General features: G+C 37.1%; 1 protein-coding gene across 1 annotated transcript; it reads right to left on the bottom strand.

Moving 5' to 3' along the window:
* Nucleotides 1-2,799: 2,799 nt before the first annotated feature.
* MOK (MOK protein kinase) lies at nucleotides 2,800-17,834 on the bottom strand (the record flags this gene model as incomplete). The annotated part of the gene is given in 15 exon segments (XM_009874503.1): nucleotides 2,800-2,884; nucleotides 4,669-4,901; nucleotides 5,880-5,991; nucleotides 6,232-6,264; nucleotides 6,266-6,302; nucleotides 6,305-6,393; nucleotides 6,805-6,906; nucleotides 9,228-9,403; nucleotides 10,310-10,370; nucleotides 10,615-10,673; nucleotides 10,675-10,697; nucleotides 14,259-14,298; nucleotides 15,897-15,943; nucleotides 15,946-15,980; nucleotides 17,732-17,834. Coding segments are annotated over 15 exon segments (1,235 nt in total), but the record flags the coding sequence as incomplete, so codon positions are not given.
* Nucleotides 17,835-18,283: the final 449 nt, after the last annotated feature.

The following is an 18,283-nucleotide window of genomic DNA, read 5'->3' as shown; positions in this document are numbered from 1 at the left end:
CAACTCGTTTGTCTTGCATCAGGCACCTCATTTATAATTCATCACCCTTAAACTGGTAAGTGTTATGGAGATAGACATACCCAGGCGCTTGTATCGTTTAATGCTGCTTGTCTGGAACATGTTAATTTTAATCAGTCAGCAACAGAGCACTTAAATTGTTTTCAGTAGTTCCTGTAAGGATTTAAGAAAAAAAATACAAAAAACCTAAACCACCAAAAACCCAAGAGATGGCATTCTGTGTCAAGCCCAGGAATGGCAGAAGATAAAAGCATCTGCCATACTTTGCCCTTTATCCGATGCAGCGGTATTTGCAGTTGGCTTTCGCTGAATCTTGTAGGCGGGCATGAGGCCAGCAGAGTGAAACTGGCCTGAGTACGCACACGCTGCAGCTGAGGGCACACATTAAAGCCCTTCCTGCTCTCCAGCAATAAAGCTAGGTAGAGTTTTTTAAATTGCAAGTAAACTTTAGACATCTTCCAGCAGGAGAAATTACTTTTTCTTCAGGAAATGAATAAAAATTTTGGAAGAAACAACTGCAGTAGCTATTTGTGACGAAGTTACTTTTGTAGTGCAGCTAGCATGTAGAAAAGTGCCAGATACGTTTATAAGCCGGCAATTAGATTGTCTATTAAAGATGGAGCAGTACTTTACTTTTATCTACTTACGTTCTTCTAAAGTATGAGGAATAGGGAAAATACTGAAACTGAGCAGGATTATTGTTCAGAACTTTTATTAAGACAGTGGGTTTAATTGTTAAAATACAGATAAATCTTGTCACTGAAAACTAGTGTAGCTATCTCCCTGTAGCCTTCAACATAACGCGGTCTGAGTCAAAATGAAACAGTTGAGAAAATATAGAATAACTTTAAAATTAGATTTTTTTTCCTTCAGCTGGGAAAATGCAAAACCAGTGTGGAAAGGACCGTAGCATCTAACGTGAGGATAAATATAACAGCAGCTGCTTGCCTGTGTGTTTGCAGGGTATGTCCCTGCTACAAATCACAGTTCAACAGCATACGAGGAACGTACGTGGTTTTTGTTTAGGCAGTCATCTAGAAGCTTGAACAGCCCATTTCACCCTTTATTCCATATGGAAAAAATTATTTCAGGAAGAAAAGGGATACTAATAACTTACCTGGAAAAGAACTTGAGTTCTATTATAGATACAGCTCTTAGTAACTTTTTCCTAGGTTGTTAAATAAAAATTAAAAGTGAGTGGAATGCAGATCATCTCAATGTGGGATTTTAGCTGGAAGAATTAGGGTGGAAGCAATACTTGCCAGTTTGTAGTTTAAAATTCAGTGTATTTTAACTATAAAGCAGGTGGGAATACTCAAGTTTACCTACTAATCCAGTAGCCAGAGAAGTGTACGTTGGCTCCAGAGGTATAATGGCAAAGAACTTGTTATAAAATAAATAGTCGTGAAGCACTGTATCTACTAAACTGTATAAGATCCACCTGAAAATGTAAAATAAATGAAGAAAATTTCCAATGTGCTTCAATTCAAATTTCCATTTTTCCTAGCAAAATTGATCTACTGAATACAAAACTGCCCTTTTCATTTTAATAGCTGACAGCCCCACATACAGAATACGCGAGAGAGAATTGCTGGTAACATAAGAGATATTATTCTGATGGCCTTTTCTTTCCAAGTTAAAACTTACCATCTTTTTCAAAACAACCACCACTTCTAATATATGAATAACTACCTACCTGATATAGTAATTATAGAAGCACACAGTTGCAGCAACACTTTTGGAGACAGGAAAGTATCTTGTGCATACACGATCTAAGGGAAATTTTTTTTTTCTAGTTGAAATGTTGAAATACTTAAACTACAGCATCTGTGGTTTGAGGTTCCTGGAAAGAGATTATGGGAAGCTACCGATACAATTAACATACCGCCATCAGGAATATGCTTGATGATAAGAGCCTACTGTTTAACGCTCGGTAAGAGCTCCGAGTTTGAAGGGTCAGTCAAATATAGCTAGTAGGATTTGTCCTTTTTAAAAATCTTTTAAGAAATTAATAAGTGCGGAGAGAAAGATCCCTCAGATAGAAAAAGTTACCTATTTTTAGACCATCATTTTTACTGCTGCACACCATGCTCAACTCCAAATATAATAGTGCTAAGCAACTCGCCCTCTTCCTCTCTGGAAAAAAAACCACTGGATAAGCTCACAGCACCTTTTTGCTCGGAGTCGCAAAGGTAAGAAGTCATAGATTACTGTTACACTGTGCTGGCCGTAGAGCCGCAGTTCTTAATCCCATTTCTTAAGCTTAGCATCACACCTTTCTTAAATTTTTATATAAAAACCTATGATAGCTTTATATGTGTATATATATGTATATATAAACCTATGCTAGGTATTCAGACACGTGCTGGATTGCCTTACTGTCGAAGCTGTCTATCTGTTCTGTCGGTAGGAGCTGCTAACACGAAAGCATGAGGAAGTGGGGAGATGATTAACTGTAACAGCTGTAAAACTCAGCCAGTCACTCCCTGCTGCATTTTGAGGTACCATGGTCAGGAGCGTATTTTCTGCTTGGAGCTGCAAGAAAGACAACATCCATCCAGCGTGAGTTTCAATAAAATGAGACAGAGCAGTTAAACACCAGAACATAACGGTATAGCTAATTCTCCCTTTATTATGATGTTCTCACTCTAGTGGTGTAGAACACTTCCTCCACTAAAACTCTGCTTATGTGTTTGTTCAGTCCTAGTAAGAGAAAGGTGCTGTTCCCCTGGCATACCTCAGCCAAGTTGCAGTGATACACGTTTCCCTGCAGAGCCTTGTTCACTCGCTATAGCCTTCTTTTATAAGACATCTCGCCAGGGCTGGGATGTTTTTCCATTCTTGCTGTTGAACTTCGGAAAGTTTGCTGTGAAATAATAGAATAAAATGCAAAAAGGTACAGTAGGCCACGATGCAGGTGCAAGATAATTCAACTTGAATAGTCAAATTTGAATCAATAATAAAAAAAAATATTGCCACACTATGCACCACAAATGTAGCCTGCTGATATTTTACATTTAAAAAAAAAAAAAATCTGCTAGTAAATGTAATGTTGAGCCTCAGTACAGTATGTGAAAATAATACTTCAAAACATAAAGATAGCATAAGATAGAAAAGTGCTTTTAAGCAGTAGATCTCAACAGGATTCATGAAGAACTTGAGTCTCACGGGGTTCCCCGCATAGAAAAGTTACAGCGTGGAATTTGGGCATGCTCAAAGTTACCCAGAAGCTGAATGGCAGAACAAGGAGTAGGATCTGATGCAATCACAGCAGCATCCTACAAGCACGGAGATGCCAATTAATAAAAAAAAAAACCTAACTAAAAAAAAACCCCAACATAACAGAAGCCCCACCAACTGGAAAACCTATAACTGAGTGAGAAGAATTGTTATTTCCACAAATGCACAAATACTAGCATTTCTTTTTAATGTTCATGTGTTTAACTGCAGTCTCTTAACTGATCAGAATAAATAGTTTGCCTGGATTTACAGCATCAATTTCAAAATTGATGCTTAAGGGCCGGCTTAGTAACCTTTACATGATCTACTACCCAGTGTGTTTTTTCATAGTGCCTCACGTGCCGCTGTGGCTTCCAATACCTCATGCCCCTTGCCTGACTTCTCACTGCTTGGGTTTCACTTTTTTGTTGCACAGAAAATTTTGATCAGCAGCGACAGTACCAGATGTGTTTGGTTAGTGGAACAAAAAAAAAAAAAGCTGATTGCTTCCCAATTATGAGCAGAGTAACTTTAGAGATCTCAGGAGTTTTAAAATCAATGGTATCAAATTGCAGTAACTACTGTTTCCACCTAAGATGAAAATGCTGCCTTTTAACTCTTACCTTTTATAGCACTAGGGAACAATATAAAATCACAGAATCACAGTCATGTTAATTAAATAGTTCCGGATGATCTGTGTGTGAAACTTCTGAAACCTGGTACAAATATATAATCCTTTACTGCTCTTTTAAGCAACTACCTGCAATATCAGTCACTGGTAAAGCTTTTCACTAATATTACGGTCAATGGCTTGAAGAAATCTATGACTAAATTTCAGTTGCTTTTGAATCAGGTAAGAAGTTGCTTTAGCTTTTAGCTAGATGATAGTTATATAAAAATATTCAGCAGTTACAGAAACTGCATCAAAAACATGTATCTCATATGATGGCATAATCTGCACATTCTCAATAAAGCCTGAGGCTGAAGTAATTGGATACAGAAGGTGAATACTTTTCCAGAATTGACTGAAAATATGAAAATTTTTACATCTAAAAAATACACAGAAGTTAGCTGTCATTTATAATATAATACGAAAACGTCTATTTTGTAGATAACGTTCCATTCCTAATAAAGAAACTCAAAGAATCCTTTAATGTTGTTTTTAACCAACCTCCTCCTGCATAAGGTTCTGAAAGGAACAAATACTTAAAAAGTTCAACACCGAGTGCTCTCTGAGCTTTGCCAGCACAAAGCTGTCAGTAAATAGCGATACCCTTCAGAAGAGAACACCAAAACGGGAGGTTCGCAGTGCTCAGAGCCTCCCAGGGTTTCCCCCCCCACTGCTGTTCTTGTCACAGCAACGGAGACTGGCCCTCCCTGAGTACTCGTGCTCTTCCTCAACCTCCAAATACTTTACAAGTGGTCAGTTACCTCCTCCTCTTTGCTCTGTAGCAGGTAAGTGGAAATGTCTGGGGGGAAACTTCAGTGCCTTCTGGTTCTAGGACTGCTGAGAACCCCTTAGGTGCCCAGAAAACTGGATGCAGTGTAGAAGTAGGACAGGATGTCGATTTGGCTGCTCCAGAAAGATTTAATTTTGGTAATTATCCATGAGGATGTCCATGTTGATGTTTTGGGTTTTTTCCCTGGACTTCCCTAAGAGAATGCTTTCAAAATAGATAAATAAACAAGATTCAGTTTCTTTCTGAGGACGTTTTAAGAAACAAAATTACAAGATAAAATCCAGAAATCAGGAAAACAAACAAACAAACAAACCTGACAAATACTACTTCAGCTATTTTTTTTTAAATTACTGCCTCACACGATGTTTCTTGCAATTCTTCCTGAGGAAACTTCTTACAAAGCCTACACTGATGAGCCCCAGAACTGAATTGATGGATAAAGTTCCTGTGGAAGGAGGGTTCATGTTTTCAAAGTTAAATGCACAGCAAAATATAATTACTAATTTTTTTTTGGTACTGTAATTTGATTTTTTGAGAAAAACCTGTATTGGTGAGTTTTTCACATAGTACTAACTTCTATCTCACCTTGCAGATAGAGCAAACCCTTAAGAGTGAATACACTGAGTATTTGTCACATAGTCTGCATAGGAACACAGTTTTAGTTTGCCAGAATTTTTAATTAGACTTCAATTACTTGATTTCTAGTATCACATACAAGTTTAGGCATTTCCCATATATCATTTAAATATAGGATAATTAAGATATGAAAAATAAATTTTCACTTGCTCAAACTGTGGACTTAAGGCCTGAAAAGGCAAAGGCACACTTGCTGTTTCTGCTGCAACATCATCTGTAAAACTCTTGAACTCAAACACAGGCAGCAAAAAGAGGATTACGATATTAAAAAAAAAAAAAGTGGAACTGACCCTTTAAGTAACAGCAACTATGACAAGAGTCTACTGAAGGGATTATGTGGTATCACAGCTTCTAAATTCTACCTCGTGTTTCAGGGCTTTGGGAGGAGGGAGGGAACTACATCAGACCAAATAAAGATCAGTGTTCAGGCAGACTGAGTAAAACCAAGTAATCAGCTTAAGTAAAACATTTGTTTCTAGCTAACAAGCTCAGTGCCACAAATTACTTTCTCTAAATGAGTTGACTATTCTTCCACTTAAATATTGCCTGTCTTTGATTTTCCTTTGAAATTTGCTGCAAATGCAGAGGTACTTGCTCTGATGTATTTCCTAGGAATCTTATTCTTTTGTGCACGGCCAAAGCTTGTGTATCAGCTGCCCTAAAAAGTTTTGGGAAAAAGGTAAAAAAAGGAAAAACATCAGTTGTGCTTCACCTAAATGAAGTTTGGACTCAATGCAAAAAATTACGTTGACTGAATTATGTTTGTCTCTTTGCCAGCTAAGTACTAACACCGTAACCAAACTTCATTCCAGTCCACTTTAAATTTAAATACGCATACAGTCCTCCACTCAGTTTTTTATTTTAGCCTTCAAGATTGAAGGGATTTGAAGCTACTTGCCAGAGTTCGTGAATATAAAGGTTCTGTAATGTGACGGACAGCAATTCTCTCATCAGGGTCATATTTTATAGGAGAGAGAAGCCTTTGGGAGGCAACTTGTGCACAAGAGGAGGTATTCCTTTTCCTTTTTTAAAGGAGAAATCAAAACTTGCAATTCTTGACCTGCATTAAGCAAGCTGAGAACAGTTATTCATGCATCTTAAAAGAAAATTACACTTTACTGTAAAAAAAGATTCTCATCTGATATAAGTAATCATTCACTAGGGACAAGTGAGTAATACTTGGAAAATAATGTTTTCTTTTCTAACCCTAATGTCATTGGCCTTAAGGATCCCATGGAAATAAAAGGCCACGTAAGACTGATAAAGGTTCAGATTTCCTCTGCTCTGCCTACGAGGATCATGAATGCGTGACCGTCTCGGGAGGAGGCGATACAAGACACTGCTCTTTGGTCAGCAGCCATCACAACAGAATTGGATTTTTGTGGTGGTCCCTGAGCAGAAATTGCACACAGTAATACAGTTACATTGTGGATATTTAAACAGAAAAATAACTATGGGAGTGCGTACTTACTGCTTGAACTTGTTGAGAGTTTTGTTAGCAGGAGCACCTCTAACCTCATGGACTTTTGAGATTTGGTCCAGCTCATTAGATCCAGGAAAGAGAAGCTAAAAGCTGCAAGGGAAGAGATCGTATTAGTATTAAGAAAGACATAAACTAGTTTAAGTAGCATAGCTGCCATTTCAGTTAAACATTTTTCATTTACAAGGAAGATACATTTTAGAATTATTCATCTGGGACAGTTTAACACCAACCAACAACTGAAGGGGTAACATGTGAGCAGCAGATCAATGCAACTGCATGTTTGGACAAAAGAGTAGTTTGTGTTATTACACAGAAACCTGTGGTTGCCCTCTCCTGACAGGTTTGGGGTAAAATAGGTGAAGAGAACATCCTTGCTGGGGAAAGGCAATGGATACGGGATTGTGTTTTCTCCTAGTTAAGTGGCAGATCCCAGGATTCAATATGTTTTCCTCATTTTAGGACCACAGGGTTAAGCAGTCCCTCTTGCTGTGTATGCACAGAGAAATATAGAAGAAACTTCCTAACAGGTTCTTTGCAAGCAGCAATACTGGAAAGATTGTAAATGGAACTGCATTCCTGAGCTTGATCCTCAGTTAATATAAAACTAGCATAGAGACCTTGAAAACATCGCTATCACAGTAGAACAATCTGACTTAGCAATTTAGGTCCACTGACATTTGTTTCTTGCACATGTTGCTTTTTTCCGTATTAGCAGAACATTTCCTTGGGCGTATAATTTAAGAAACACTCCAGCAGCACTAGATTCTTGAAAGTAAACCCCTCAGCCCTCTTTGTAGACAGAGGAAATTTCTTGTAACTATTTGCAAGTTCAATCTCACAGCTGTTGTGCAGCTGTATCAAGAGAAGCAGTTGGGAGGGGCTTTTGTATGAACTGCAAAAACGTGCTGTCCCTAAATGTGAAACTAACAGAGTGAAGAACTGTGCAATCCACCAAAACATATACTCCAGGAACTATGACTTATAAGGAACAGAAAGAAGGGAGAGCAAGATTTCAATGATAAGCATGGCTGAGTAAAACACTAAAAATTCTTACACCGTGTGGTGTAAAGCGTGAAGGTTTACACAAACGTTCAACAGCAAAAACTTCAAGATGCACTTCAAAAGGAATAAACCTGTCCATGACTTCCTTTAGCTTCGCAAGACTGTATCTTTTTTAATTCAGTAATTTCCAATAAACATCCCTCATTTCTCTGTGAACACATCTGTGAGGTCGCTGAAAATGGTTGCAGGGATTGCGAAGAATGACATTTGTTACATTAAGCTAAAATTATGAGAAAATATCTTTAAGGTTTTTTGCCCTATGAAAACTTAAGTTTGCAGCTTTTAATTTTCTTGCCAAACTTCAAAGGCCCCCTGACTCAAACTGAAAAGGAAAAACATGGCATTTTTAAAGCTTTTGGTCCCAATTTACTTTGCAAGAGAACTGCTGCATTTGGGATTTTTCTGTTAACAGTTTTCTGACCTAAGTAGAACTGTTTCTACAAGTTAGCAGGGAAAGCATAGGGGTTGTCATTTAATGTGATGGTGATGGCAGCAGCTGCACTTACCATGTGGAGGAGGAGGAAAGAAGCAAAGCAAATGTTACCACTCCTGGTTGCGGATCAGAGACAGCAGTGTAGGAGGAGAATAAAGAACTGCTGCTGTTGCTAGGGCTCAAAGATATTGGAGGACTACTCACAGTGGTTATTTTTCCTTTTTTCTTGAAGACCAGTGACAAATATTTTGAGTTACGGCCTCACTGTCATCAAAAAGCTTGAAGGACTTTAATTCAGGCTTTCCTGAGCTATTCCTTCATTAGAATCCAACTTCAAAATATTCCAGGACATAAGGTCCTGGCACAAGGGTCTTAGACACACACTATTTTAAATCAAAGTAGTAAATCATTTTTTATAATCTCCTCTGGTTTTGCAGAATAGTAAGTCAACAAAAGAGGGAAAAAATTTACCATCAAGTATATTAACAAGGTTGAGGATAGTTAGTGATGCTTATGAGATGAAATGAGCCATACTCTATACAGACATAAAGCATCGAGAAAATACATTTGTACTAAACTCAGATATGAAGCCAATGGAGAAAAAAAAAACCAACAAAACCCACAAGAAAACAACCAACTGTTAAAAAATGTTATTTTCTTTGTAAATATTTTTTTGTCGGTACTATGTTCTCTTGAACACCCCGCTGCTTTATTACTAACCTGCCATCGGGTGAAGAGAGTGCCAGACCCGACAGCATTACCGCCTTGTGAACCTGGCAGGCTAACCACAGAGGCACCTTCCACAAAAAAGAATGGAAACAAAGATCGTATTACTCATGCTACGTGCTCCTTATTTGAGTTCTTTACCTTTGATTTGCCTGATTAATAATCAAAAGGCCTCCACTGAACACTGTACCTTGTGATTTTGTAGAAAACACAGCCAGTGCTCCACACACTAATTCTGTAACTACAGCAGCCATTTGTAAGTCAGCATTCAGGTGCTCCAGACCGGTGTGTGGAGACGTATTCCACATGTGGCTGCTTAGAACAGATATTCCTACTAGATCCAAAAGCTCCGAAACTCAGCGTATTCTACTGCAAAAATAAAGTATTTTGACAAATTGGAAACACTGAAATACTCCAGCAAAGATTTTCCTGAAATGTGTGAAGTAGTCATCACAGAACAAACGACAGATTAAGAATAACCTTTCAGAAATCCCAGGGGTAGTATTATAGCAGTAAAACTGCATTTAAATTGCAAGTAGCCCCAGGCTTGAAGATAACTGTGTGCCACAGTGGGTGCAAAGGCTCTTCTGTACATCATTAAAAGAAAAACCTAAGAGTTAACTGAAAAGCATATGGACTATTACTGAGGGGAAGGCTGCTAAATAGGACATCTGGATTAAGTTATTAAGAGTTCTTGTCTCCAGCAGTGATGTAAGAGGTGGCTTTGGCTTCTCTTTGTAACAGCTTCTTGTGGACGCTTCTGAGACTTAGAAGAGAAATTTAACTCCAGAAAATAAAATTTCATTAACTGAATTTTGAAATCCTTGCTTTTCAGACATTAGAGAAATAATATTCTGAAACTGTCAGGAGAATAGATTTCAAAGAAGAAATCTTCTGAAAGCTAATATATTCTGCTTGCTTTCGAATGAATAACTTCCACTAAAGGTAGGAGTTGAATGTAGAAAGAAAGAACTGCAGAACTGAACCCCGTCACTTGTTTCTAGGTTAACACAGGAAGGAAAATATACATTAACAGACGATAACGAACAGCTTTTTAGATTGGAGTGAACACATGCAGGCTGGAATGCATCTGATTCGTTTCAGGTTTTAGCCAATACCAAACTTGCTTGTTCATTCCTCTAGATCAGGAACACAGATGTAACTGCCTATATATTTTTTTAAAAAATGTACTTTTATTCATGAAGAAACATCATCTTCTCAGAGTAAAGAGAAAAATACCAATATACTTCACTTTCAGTTAAATATTATCACATAAAATTAATTACCTTTAATAACGTTTTCTGGTTTCACCTCTCTCTGAAATACCCCATTTCTGTACCAATACAAAAACAACAGAGAGTTCAGTAAAAAGATAAATACTATCAGTGCTTCCAGTTATTTGCAAAAGATACTTAAAGAAACTAACACTTTATGAAAACTTATCAACAGCACAGTAGAAAAAAAATTTAAAAAAATTGAACTTTGCCACCAGGGTGAGACAGCAGCTACAAGTATGGGATTGGGGAAAAGGCAAGTGCAGGAAGGGGAGGTCACATGTGCTGAACCACATCTCTTACCTGTCTATGTAATTGAGAGATTTGCATAACTGGTACATGTACTTCTTCATTTTTTTTCCTTTCAGGTAATGGTTTTATCCTTCCTAGAACTAAACTGCAAGTTGTACATGTCCTTTTTAGCAAACAACACAGTACAAAAAAATTACTCTTCAGCTGCCAATAGTGCACTGACAGTACCTTTCTCAATTATACTATTTCTGTCACTTATAGCTACCTTTATAAGCCATTTTCCACTCAACTTCAGACATAATTTAGATTTCAGTATGCACCAGAATAGCTCAGTAACAACTGCCAGTTCAATAGTCTGTAATCTGCCTTAGCTTTTACTGCATGTATCTGTTTCCTCAAGTTCTAACTGCAATATTTCATTTCTAAACTTCTAATTCCCTCTCTAAACAAAGTCGCTGTCCTTAAGGTTCAAGGCTCATATCAATCACCTCATATTACAGCAGTTTAAAAGACCATGATTCACACTGAACTTGAAAATTAAAGGTTAACCTATGCAGTTTAGCTTGCTATTGCCCTTGTGCAATAACGACAGTTATAAACCGTACCTATGTTTCAGAACCATTCCGTAACTACTCAGCTTTTTTCTTTTACAGGCCCCCAAAGGCCTTTTAATCTTGCCGTAATGCCTTTATGTAATGCTGCAATGTCATCAATGGAGGGAGAAATGATCACATTTTCACAAAACAAAGCAGGTACTGCTCTGCCTGCTGACAGCAGTACGAGTAATTGGCTGGGAGGCAGAGGAGGGAGATTACCAGGACAGTAACTCCTTGAGGCTGCAAGGCCATGCAGATGGCAGGACTCTGTTCCTCACGGATTGCAGGACTCCTCCAGGCAGTGACGGGATTCGGTAATAAAGCACTTGAAACCACTTCCATCGGGAACTGCAGGAATATTACCCCAGTGGAGATAAATGGCAGTTTCAACATCAGGATTTTTGTCATTTAGAGTAGCAAAGATTTTATGAAACACAGTTATTTGAGCCAACTCTAATTGTTAGTAGTATTTAAAAAATCAGGCCTTCATAAAAAGAAGTCACGTTCAATAGTTTTTTCATTACAGGTCATCAGTAAAATCTGGAGCAGATGCTCTTCTACTCCCAGATTTATCGTTAGAGAAACTTCAGCTGGGAGTAATGATGAAACAAATCATAAGGCGGCAGCACTTGAGGCTACAATTTCTTTTTCCTGAGGCATCTTCCCTAAGCCGTATTCTTTTCATCGCTTTAAATGACCAAAACGTTCTTGATCAAACAAAAGGCAAGGCTGTTTCTCAGGGATTAAATAACTTGTGACGCTGCTATAAATTAAAAGCAAGAGTATTATGACTTTGCATAAAGACAAATAGCCTTGCCCTGATTCAAGTAACATGAATTTGCTTTAAGCAAAAAACTAGAAGTATCAACTTTCCACATCAGTAGCGTTCCAGTGAGCTGTTCTCCTAATTACAGAAGTGCCTTCATACATCTTGTTAAATTAGAAATTTTCAGTCACTCTGAAACTCTGCTTCAAGTTTTTCTTCATTACAAAATTTCATACAAACCATCCTTCCCTCTAAAAGTTTCTAACACAGAGTTTTAAAGTTGTTCTGCACCTGCATTAAGCTTAATTTTGCAAGATTCAGAGTAATCAGAAAATGACAAGCATTTGCATTACTATATAGAAATTTACAAAAGACTACAAATCATCTGGAATGCAACTACTTTTGCACACTCTGAAAACTTTTGTGACAGAGCATCTCTAATGAACACAATTTAATTGTTCTACAGATGCACTCCTTCAAATCACAAAGCAGAAGATGTAAAAGGAGCTGCAGATATCTAGACAACCTCACCTGATAAATATTCTGGCTGTAGAACAAAGATCAATTTTCCAGCTGAATTACGTACTTGGAATTTTTACCATATTTATTGTTTGAAATGACTGGCAGGTTACATTTCTTGACTTTGCAATAAACAACACAGTTGTCTGGGGGAGAAAACAAATAAAAAACTATTTTTGCCTCAGGGGAAATTGTGGTGTTGACACTTCTACTTTGAAACTTCAAAATAAGTTTCTGAAAAATGCAGAACACAAATGAAACACCTCAATACCTCAAAATATCGAAATACTTTTTAAACAATACATTATAACCTCTACAGGAATCTGTTGTTCATTTTCGCATTTTATTCTATGATTTGACAAGCTTCATGAGCTCCACCTTGTAGAAGGTGAAAAAAAAAGACATTGTGTCACGGGAAACAAGTCCAGACACAAAATCCAGACCATAAAGAAGAATCAGCAAGGTACAGCAGTTCGGGCAGACCAAAGATGAATGGTTAGATAACTAACCCTAACCACAGCATTTCAGATTACAACTGAACACAGATTTCATTTTGAAGTGATTCACCATGCCATAAAAAGGAGGTTTATTTTAATTAAGTGGCAGGAAAACAATCTTCTTTTAGAACACTTGGATTTGATGAAAAATGTATTTTAAAATTAAAAAAACATAGCAGAATATACTGAAACTATTAAACTAATTTTCATCTGTATACAATGCTTAATATAGCAGGCTTTTTCAAATGAAAATAATGAGAGAAACACAGAAATGTAACCAAATGAAAGCAAATCCTGAGGTAAAAAAAAAAGGCAGTTAAAGAACAAACCTAAACATTCTGATTTTTTCTCAACAGAAGTATATTATCATTCCTAGAGGGAGAAGATGCAGGATTGTTTTAAATGCACGGGACTAACTTGCTATCCAATAAGGACTCTTGCCTGTATGCTATTACTCCGACTTCACAATTTAACAAATTTATCCTGCAAAAAATAAAAAAAAGCCTCATTAAAACCAGCAACTATTAATGTCTGCTTCAGTGATCAGCAAACGGCTCTGTTTTAACCTCTAATTCTTATCTAGGTCAGGAACAGGGTTACGTCTTGTGTTAGAAATCTGAATACTCAGTGTCACAAACAATGTTTGGGAGCAAGATTATATCTGTTCTATTACACTGAATGACAGTTGTGTGCTCAGTCATTTAAATCAATCTCCCAACTGTTAAGACATTACAAATTTTCAATTATTAAAAAAATAAATCTCTTTTAATATTGAATTACAAGTAAGTGCCCCTTCATTTGCTGTATCCAACCACTTTGGTGTCTATATGAGATCTGGTTTTTTGTAGGAACTCTTCCTTAAGCTTTATAGTCTCCCATCTGCTTTGGCAAACAGCTCCAGATATAAAACCTGGAAATCATTATTCCTTGATTCAGTAGTTTTTGAAACAAATGGGAGTAATTTTCTTGTTATATCATTACAGTCCTGACCTTACAAAGAACCTGTTTGAATTGTACTTTTTGTTACATACAGCAATTATTCTATGTTTTGCAGTCAAGGTTGTTTCCCTGTTTTCATGTAAGGTTTTACGGCAGAAATAGATGGACATTGACCCAATTCATTAGAAACCTTCTGCATGCATCCGTGCCTTAAACAAGTGGGTATATTGCACTGAAAGGAAATAAATAATAAAGCAGTACGGTACAAATATTCCCTCTGAATTTCATAATATTTAATTCTCAACAACCAAGTGAAAAATAATTCATTCCAGTTCGTGATCTATACAAGCAGGGTTAGTATCTTTCTTAAGCATATGCCTTTTATCAGCTCACGAATATTCATGTCTGTAAGATCACATATCAGTGGGAAGCAAATTTTTTATCACTGAAGAAACAAATAGACTTTAAGCCAGAAATGTTGGTTTGTACACAATGTAGAAAAAAAAGCACTTAGTTTAACCAATATTAAAATGGACATATTAATTTTTAATTGATACTTTCTCACAGAAGTTTTTCAACTTAGGGTCCAAGGAATCATGGTTTTAGTTTATACTATCCAAAGTGTCTATTGCAAAAGTTAACTGATTTACTCCATAAAGTTATTGGAAGGCTTGTTTTCTGGGCACACCACACTGTTCAGTAAATTAACTGACACGATCTTAACAATAAAAGATAGGTAAGCCCTTATGCCATATATGAAAATACTTTCGTTAGATTGCCAGTAGTGTTCTATTGTATAGAAATTCCTTATCTGACTGGAATCTGTGTTTTGCTGACAATGGCAGTTTTAAGTATTGTCATGATACGATGATACATCTGACACTTTATTTTCCATTTCACTGCCCCACAGAGGCAGATGTCTTTAGGTCTCCAGTTTTTCTTATAATTGCATTAAAGTACCTCCCACTCTGCAATGTTCCATTAACCAGACAGCAAAAGGTTGAGGGTACAATCTGCAATTTGGTTTGCAGACAGACTGTGAGCAAGCCAGGCGAGCTGGCTGGCCATCTGGGTTACACTTCGTTAACAACACAGCAGCTGAAGCTGAGAATTCCAGAAGCTAAGCTGCTGACGCGATTACCAGCTTTCTATGTATTTGTAGAAAACGAGCCTGTCAATAACAGCACGGTACTAGAGCCTTAAGCAGAGGAATAAGACAGCCTGAAGAGCAAGAAAAAAATATCGTACACCAGTCAAGTGCTGGATCAAGTATTTGAGTAATGAAGAATATGTCTGCTGTTGCTGTAACACACAGTAACAGAGTAAATACTGTCATAAAACCCGATCTCTTTGTGAGACAGAACATGTCCCCAGAAAGACACTTCAGTGCCTAATGAGGCTAAGGAACCCAACTTCATCAGCAATTGATCTCTTTCCAAATTCATAGCTCAGCTGCGGCCTAATTCAGAGGTTTAAACTTCAATCGTTTGCAAAGGGGTGTCTGTAAAGTTGCCTACGAAATGATACTGCAAAATAGTTGCTTGGATCCCTAGTTCAAACTGACAAGTCAAACCAAGATCCTTGAAGTACCAGAGCCTGTTCCAACAGATAACTTTGGAGTGCGTTACCAAAATATTGTCTCCGTAGATATGATGTTGAGCAGGTAAAGCACTCATCGGATATGGAACATGGGTTGAAATCACCAGCAAGTATTACATTTTATGATATGAAGTTTAGCTATCCTTAAAATATACCTAGTCTGCAATTTTAATACTGATGTCGAAATATTTTTGGTCTGTTGCAAAAGAGCCAGAGAAAGTGAGAGCTACATAAAATTTTCTTAACAAAAAAAGCCATGAAGATTTCAAATTTGACAAATCTGTTTTTTTTTTTCTTTCCGTCAGAATAAAAAGCTGGTTAAGTGCCTACAGGTTGACTCTAGACCAAAAAGTTACTGAGTATCATTCAAATAGAGAAATAAAGAAGAAAGAAATGAATGTACCATACTTAGAAAACAACTTCATGTAACATAAAGATATTAGGATACAGACTCAGCCTTCTAGTGTTTGTATTTCTCTCAGATCATTTACATGTTCCATATTAAAGTTGATTTAAAAAGAAAAGAGGTAGACTGACTTGCAATCAAGGACTGGATTAAAATTGTTTCTCTTCCCTACCATGAGACTGCCAGAATCTACTCCACTTTAGTCCACAATTGAACTGTCAAATGCAGGACGTGATAAATTGTTTGCCTGCTTTGATTTTTGTAGATCAAATCGGGAGAGTGGCCTTATTCCTTCTTGCAGTCTACAGCAGCTGGACTGACCCAAACAAGATGAGTGTAACGTATTGTGCTCCAGACATCAGTTACCATGCTAAGGAGCTATCTGGGAGGAATTTTGTGTTGCATACACAATACATGTATGATACTGTTTATTCTGCGCTGGTGTAGTGTACATTCCAACCATTGCTCAACGTGGTGCTGAAAAGTGACCATCTAGCCTTGCCAAATTTAACATCTAAAATTAAGTTTTCGTGGTAATCTCTTATATGAAAACTAGACATTGTCCAACTATTGTTTAATTATTATGTTGCATTCCTAGACTTCAATAAACAACAAACGGTCATGCTACAGAAACTCTAGGCAAGAAGCAGGAAACAAAGAGCTTTGCACACTACTGGATCAGAACAGGACACACGCCCTTTCACAGTCAGACTTAAAGCTAAACACCAAAACAATATTTTATAGTTTGAAACTAGCAGAAGTACCTTCTATGGGCAAGTTCTGTTTAAAACACTGATAACTTCCTATAGGAGATCATTTCATCAAAATAATTTGTCAGTCAATTTTGTATTAAAGGGTTAAAGGCCTCAAATACTTTTTAAAACAAGGTACATGAAAAAAAGGGAGTCTGCTTGTTGTGCCCTACTGTTATGTCCTGCCAGTGACCTGCATGCCACCTGCCTTCATACACTTAAGCCGTTAGTTTAAATACTCTTTTCTTCATAAATTGAACAATTTGGTCAGTTGTAGGTAACATATAAGCAAACCAACAGTTCTGTAACAACACAGGAGAGAATCAGAAGCCACAGTACTTGAAGATACTTGACTTGTTTCTTTTTTTTTTTAATTTGGTCTTTGAAGGTCTTTGTTATATTGTGGGACCTCACCTACGAGCAAAACACCCCATTTCACTTTGTGTGTACAAATGTGTCATGTCCATTGATTTCACTAGGAACTTAAATATATTAAGGGAGAATACAAAGTCAGTGACCTGAAAGGCACTGTTTGAAACACGTATTTGGAGAGGGATGTCAAGTATATGTTCACTTCCATACAGCCCTCTCCTCTATTTTCCTGACTGATAAAAGCACCTATTTTGTGACTCTACGGTGTCTTCCTGATGGATGTAATTAAATATAAATGCAAATATGAAGTAGAATTAATGCTATACATGGACTACGGCTAAATACAGTGTTTTTAACTTGCACTAAAACACTATTTAAAGTAAGAGAAAAAAAGTGTTGTCCGGGGGAAGACTGACACATTTCCTCCTCCTAAAAAAAAGGCACAAATCAACTCTTACGTCCTCATTCTTCTTGTTTCACCCTCAACCCACTGGCCAGGCAGCCTTCAGTACAGTTGGTGACATCAGTTAGAGAACTCAAGGAAATAACCTCAGGGCCAAATGGGAAGGCCCTGCATAAACACCAGCCGAGTTCCCTTTCTGTACTACATGCAAACCTTTTTAATGCACGTGTATTCAAAAAACTTCACTTAATCTTAACTTTCTATTTCCCCAATGAATTTAAATAAGATTTTCTGTAGTACTATGGTTAATTATGCGTACCTTTCAAAATGTTGCTTCATACGTTTGTGTGCACTCCTAAGACTCAGCATCTTCAGAGTATCAGAAAATGTTCCCTCTCCTATCTTACCAACTGCTTCATACTCTAAAAACCAAAAATATATTGTTTCAACATGCTTTAAATAGAAATTGTTGTAAAGACTGCCTATCAAGACCATGCTTGATTAGTTAAATTCTGACTAACTGAAACAAATAAAAGGGGGGTTTGTTAATGCTTAAGGTATTTATATATACTGTACAATAAACTACTACCTCCTTGCTCAGAGACATGATACCTCCACACACAGCACTACATACCTTTTTTCTGCTGCAGCACATTAGCAACTCATACCCGAACTTATTATTTAGGGTTTTTTTCCACAAAAAAACCCTCTTTTATTTATATTGTAACGAGAACATAAAATTATCTTGAAATGCAAGTGTGACTCATCATTGTTCCAACATAGTGGGTTTGGTTGTTTTGGTGTTTGGGATTTTTCAGTGGCTTTTTTTTTCTTTTTTCTAAGCAAAGAAGTTGCTGATTTTAAAGCTTTA

This window comes from Apaloderma vittatum, unplaced genomic scaffold (genome assembly GCF_000703405.1).
Source record: "Apaloderma vittatum isolate BGI_N311 unplaced genomic scaffold, ASM70340v1 scaffold27488, whole genome shotgun sequence".
Lineage (NCBI taxonomy): Eukaryota > Metazoa > Chordata > Aves > Trogoniformes > Trogonidae > Apaloderma > Apaloderma vittatum.
The sequence above is the reverse complement of the archived record's forward strand: the minus strand, read 5'-3'. Positions and strand labels throughout refer to the sequence as shown.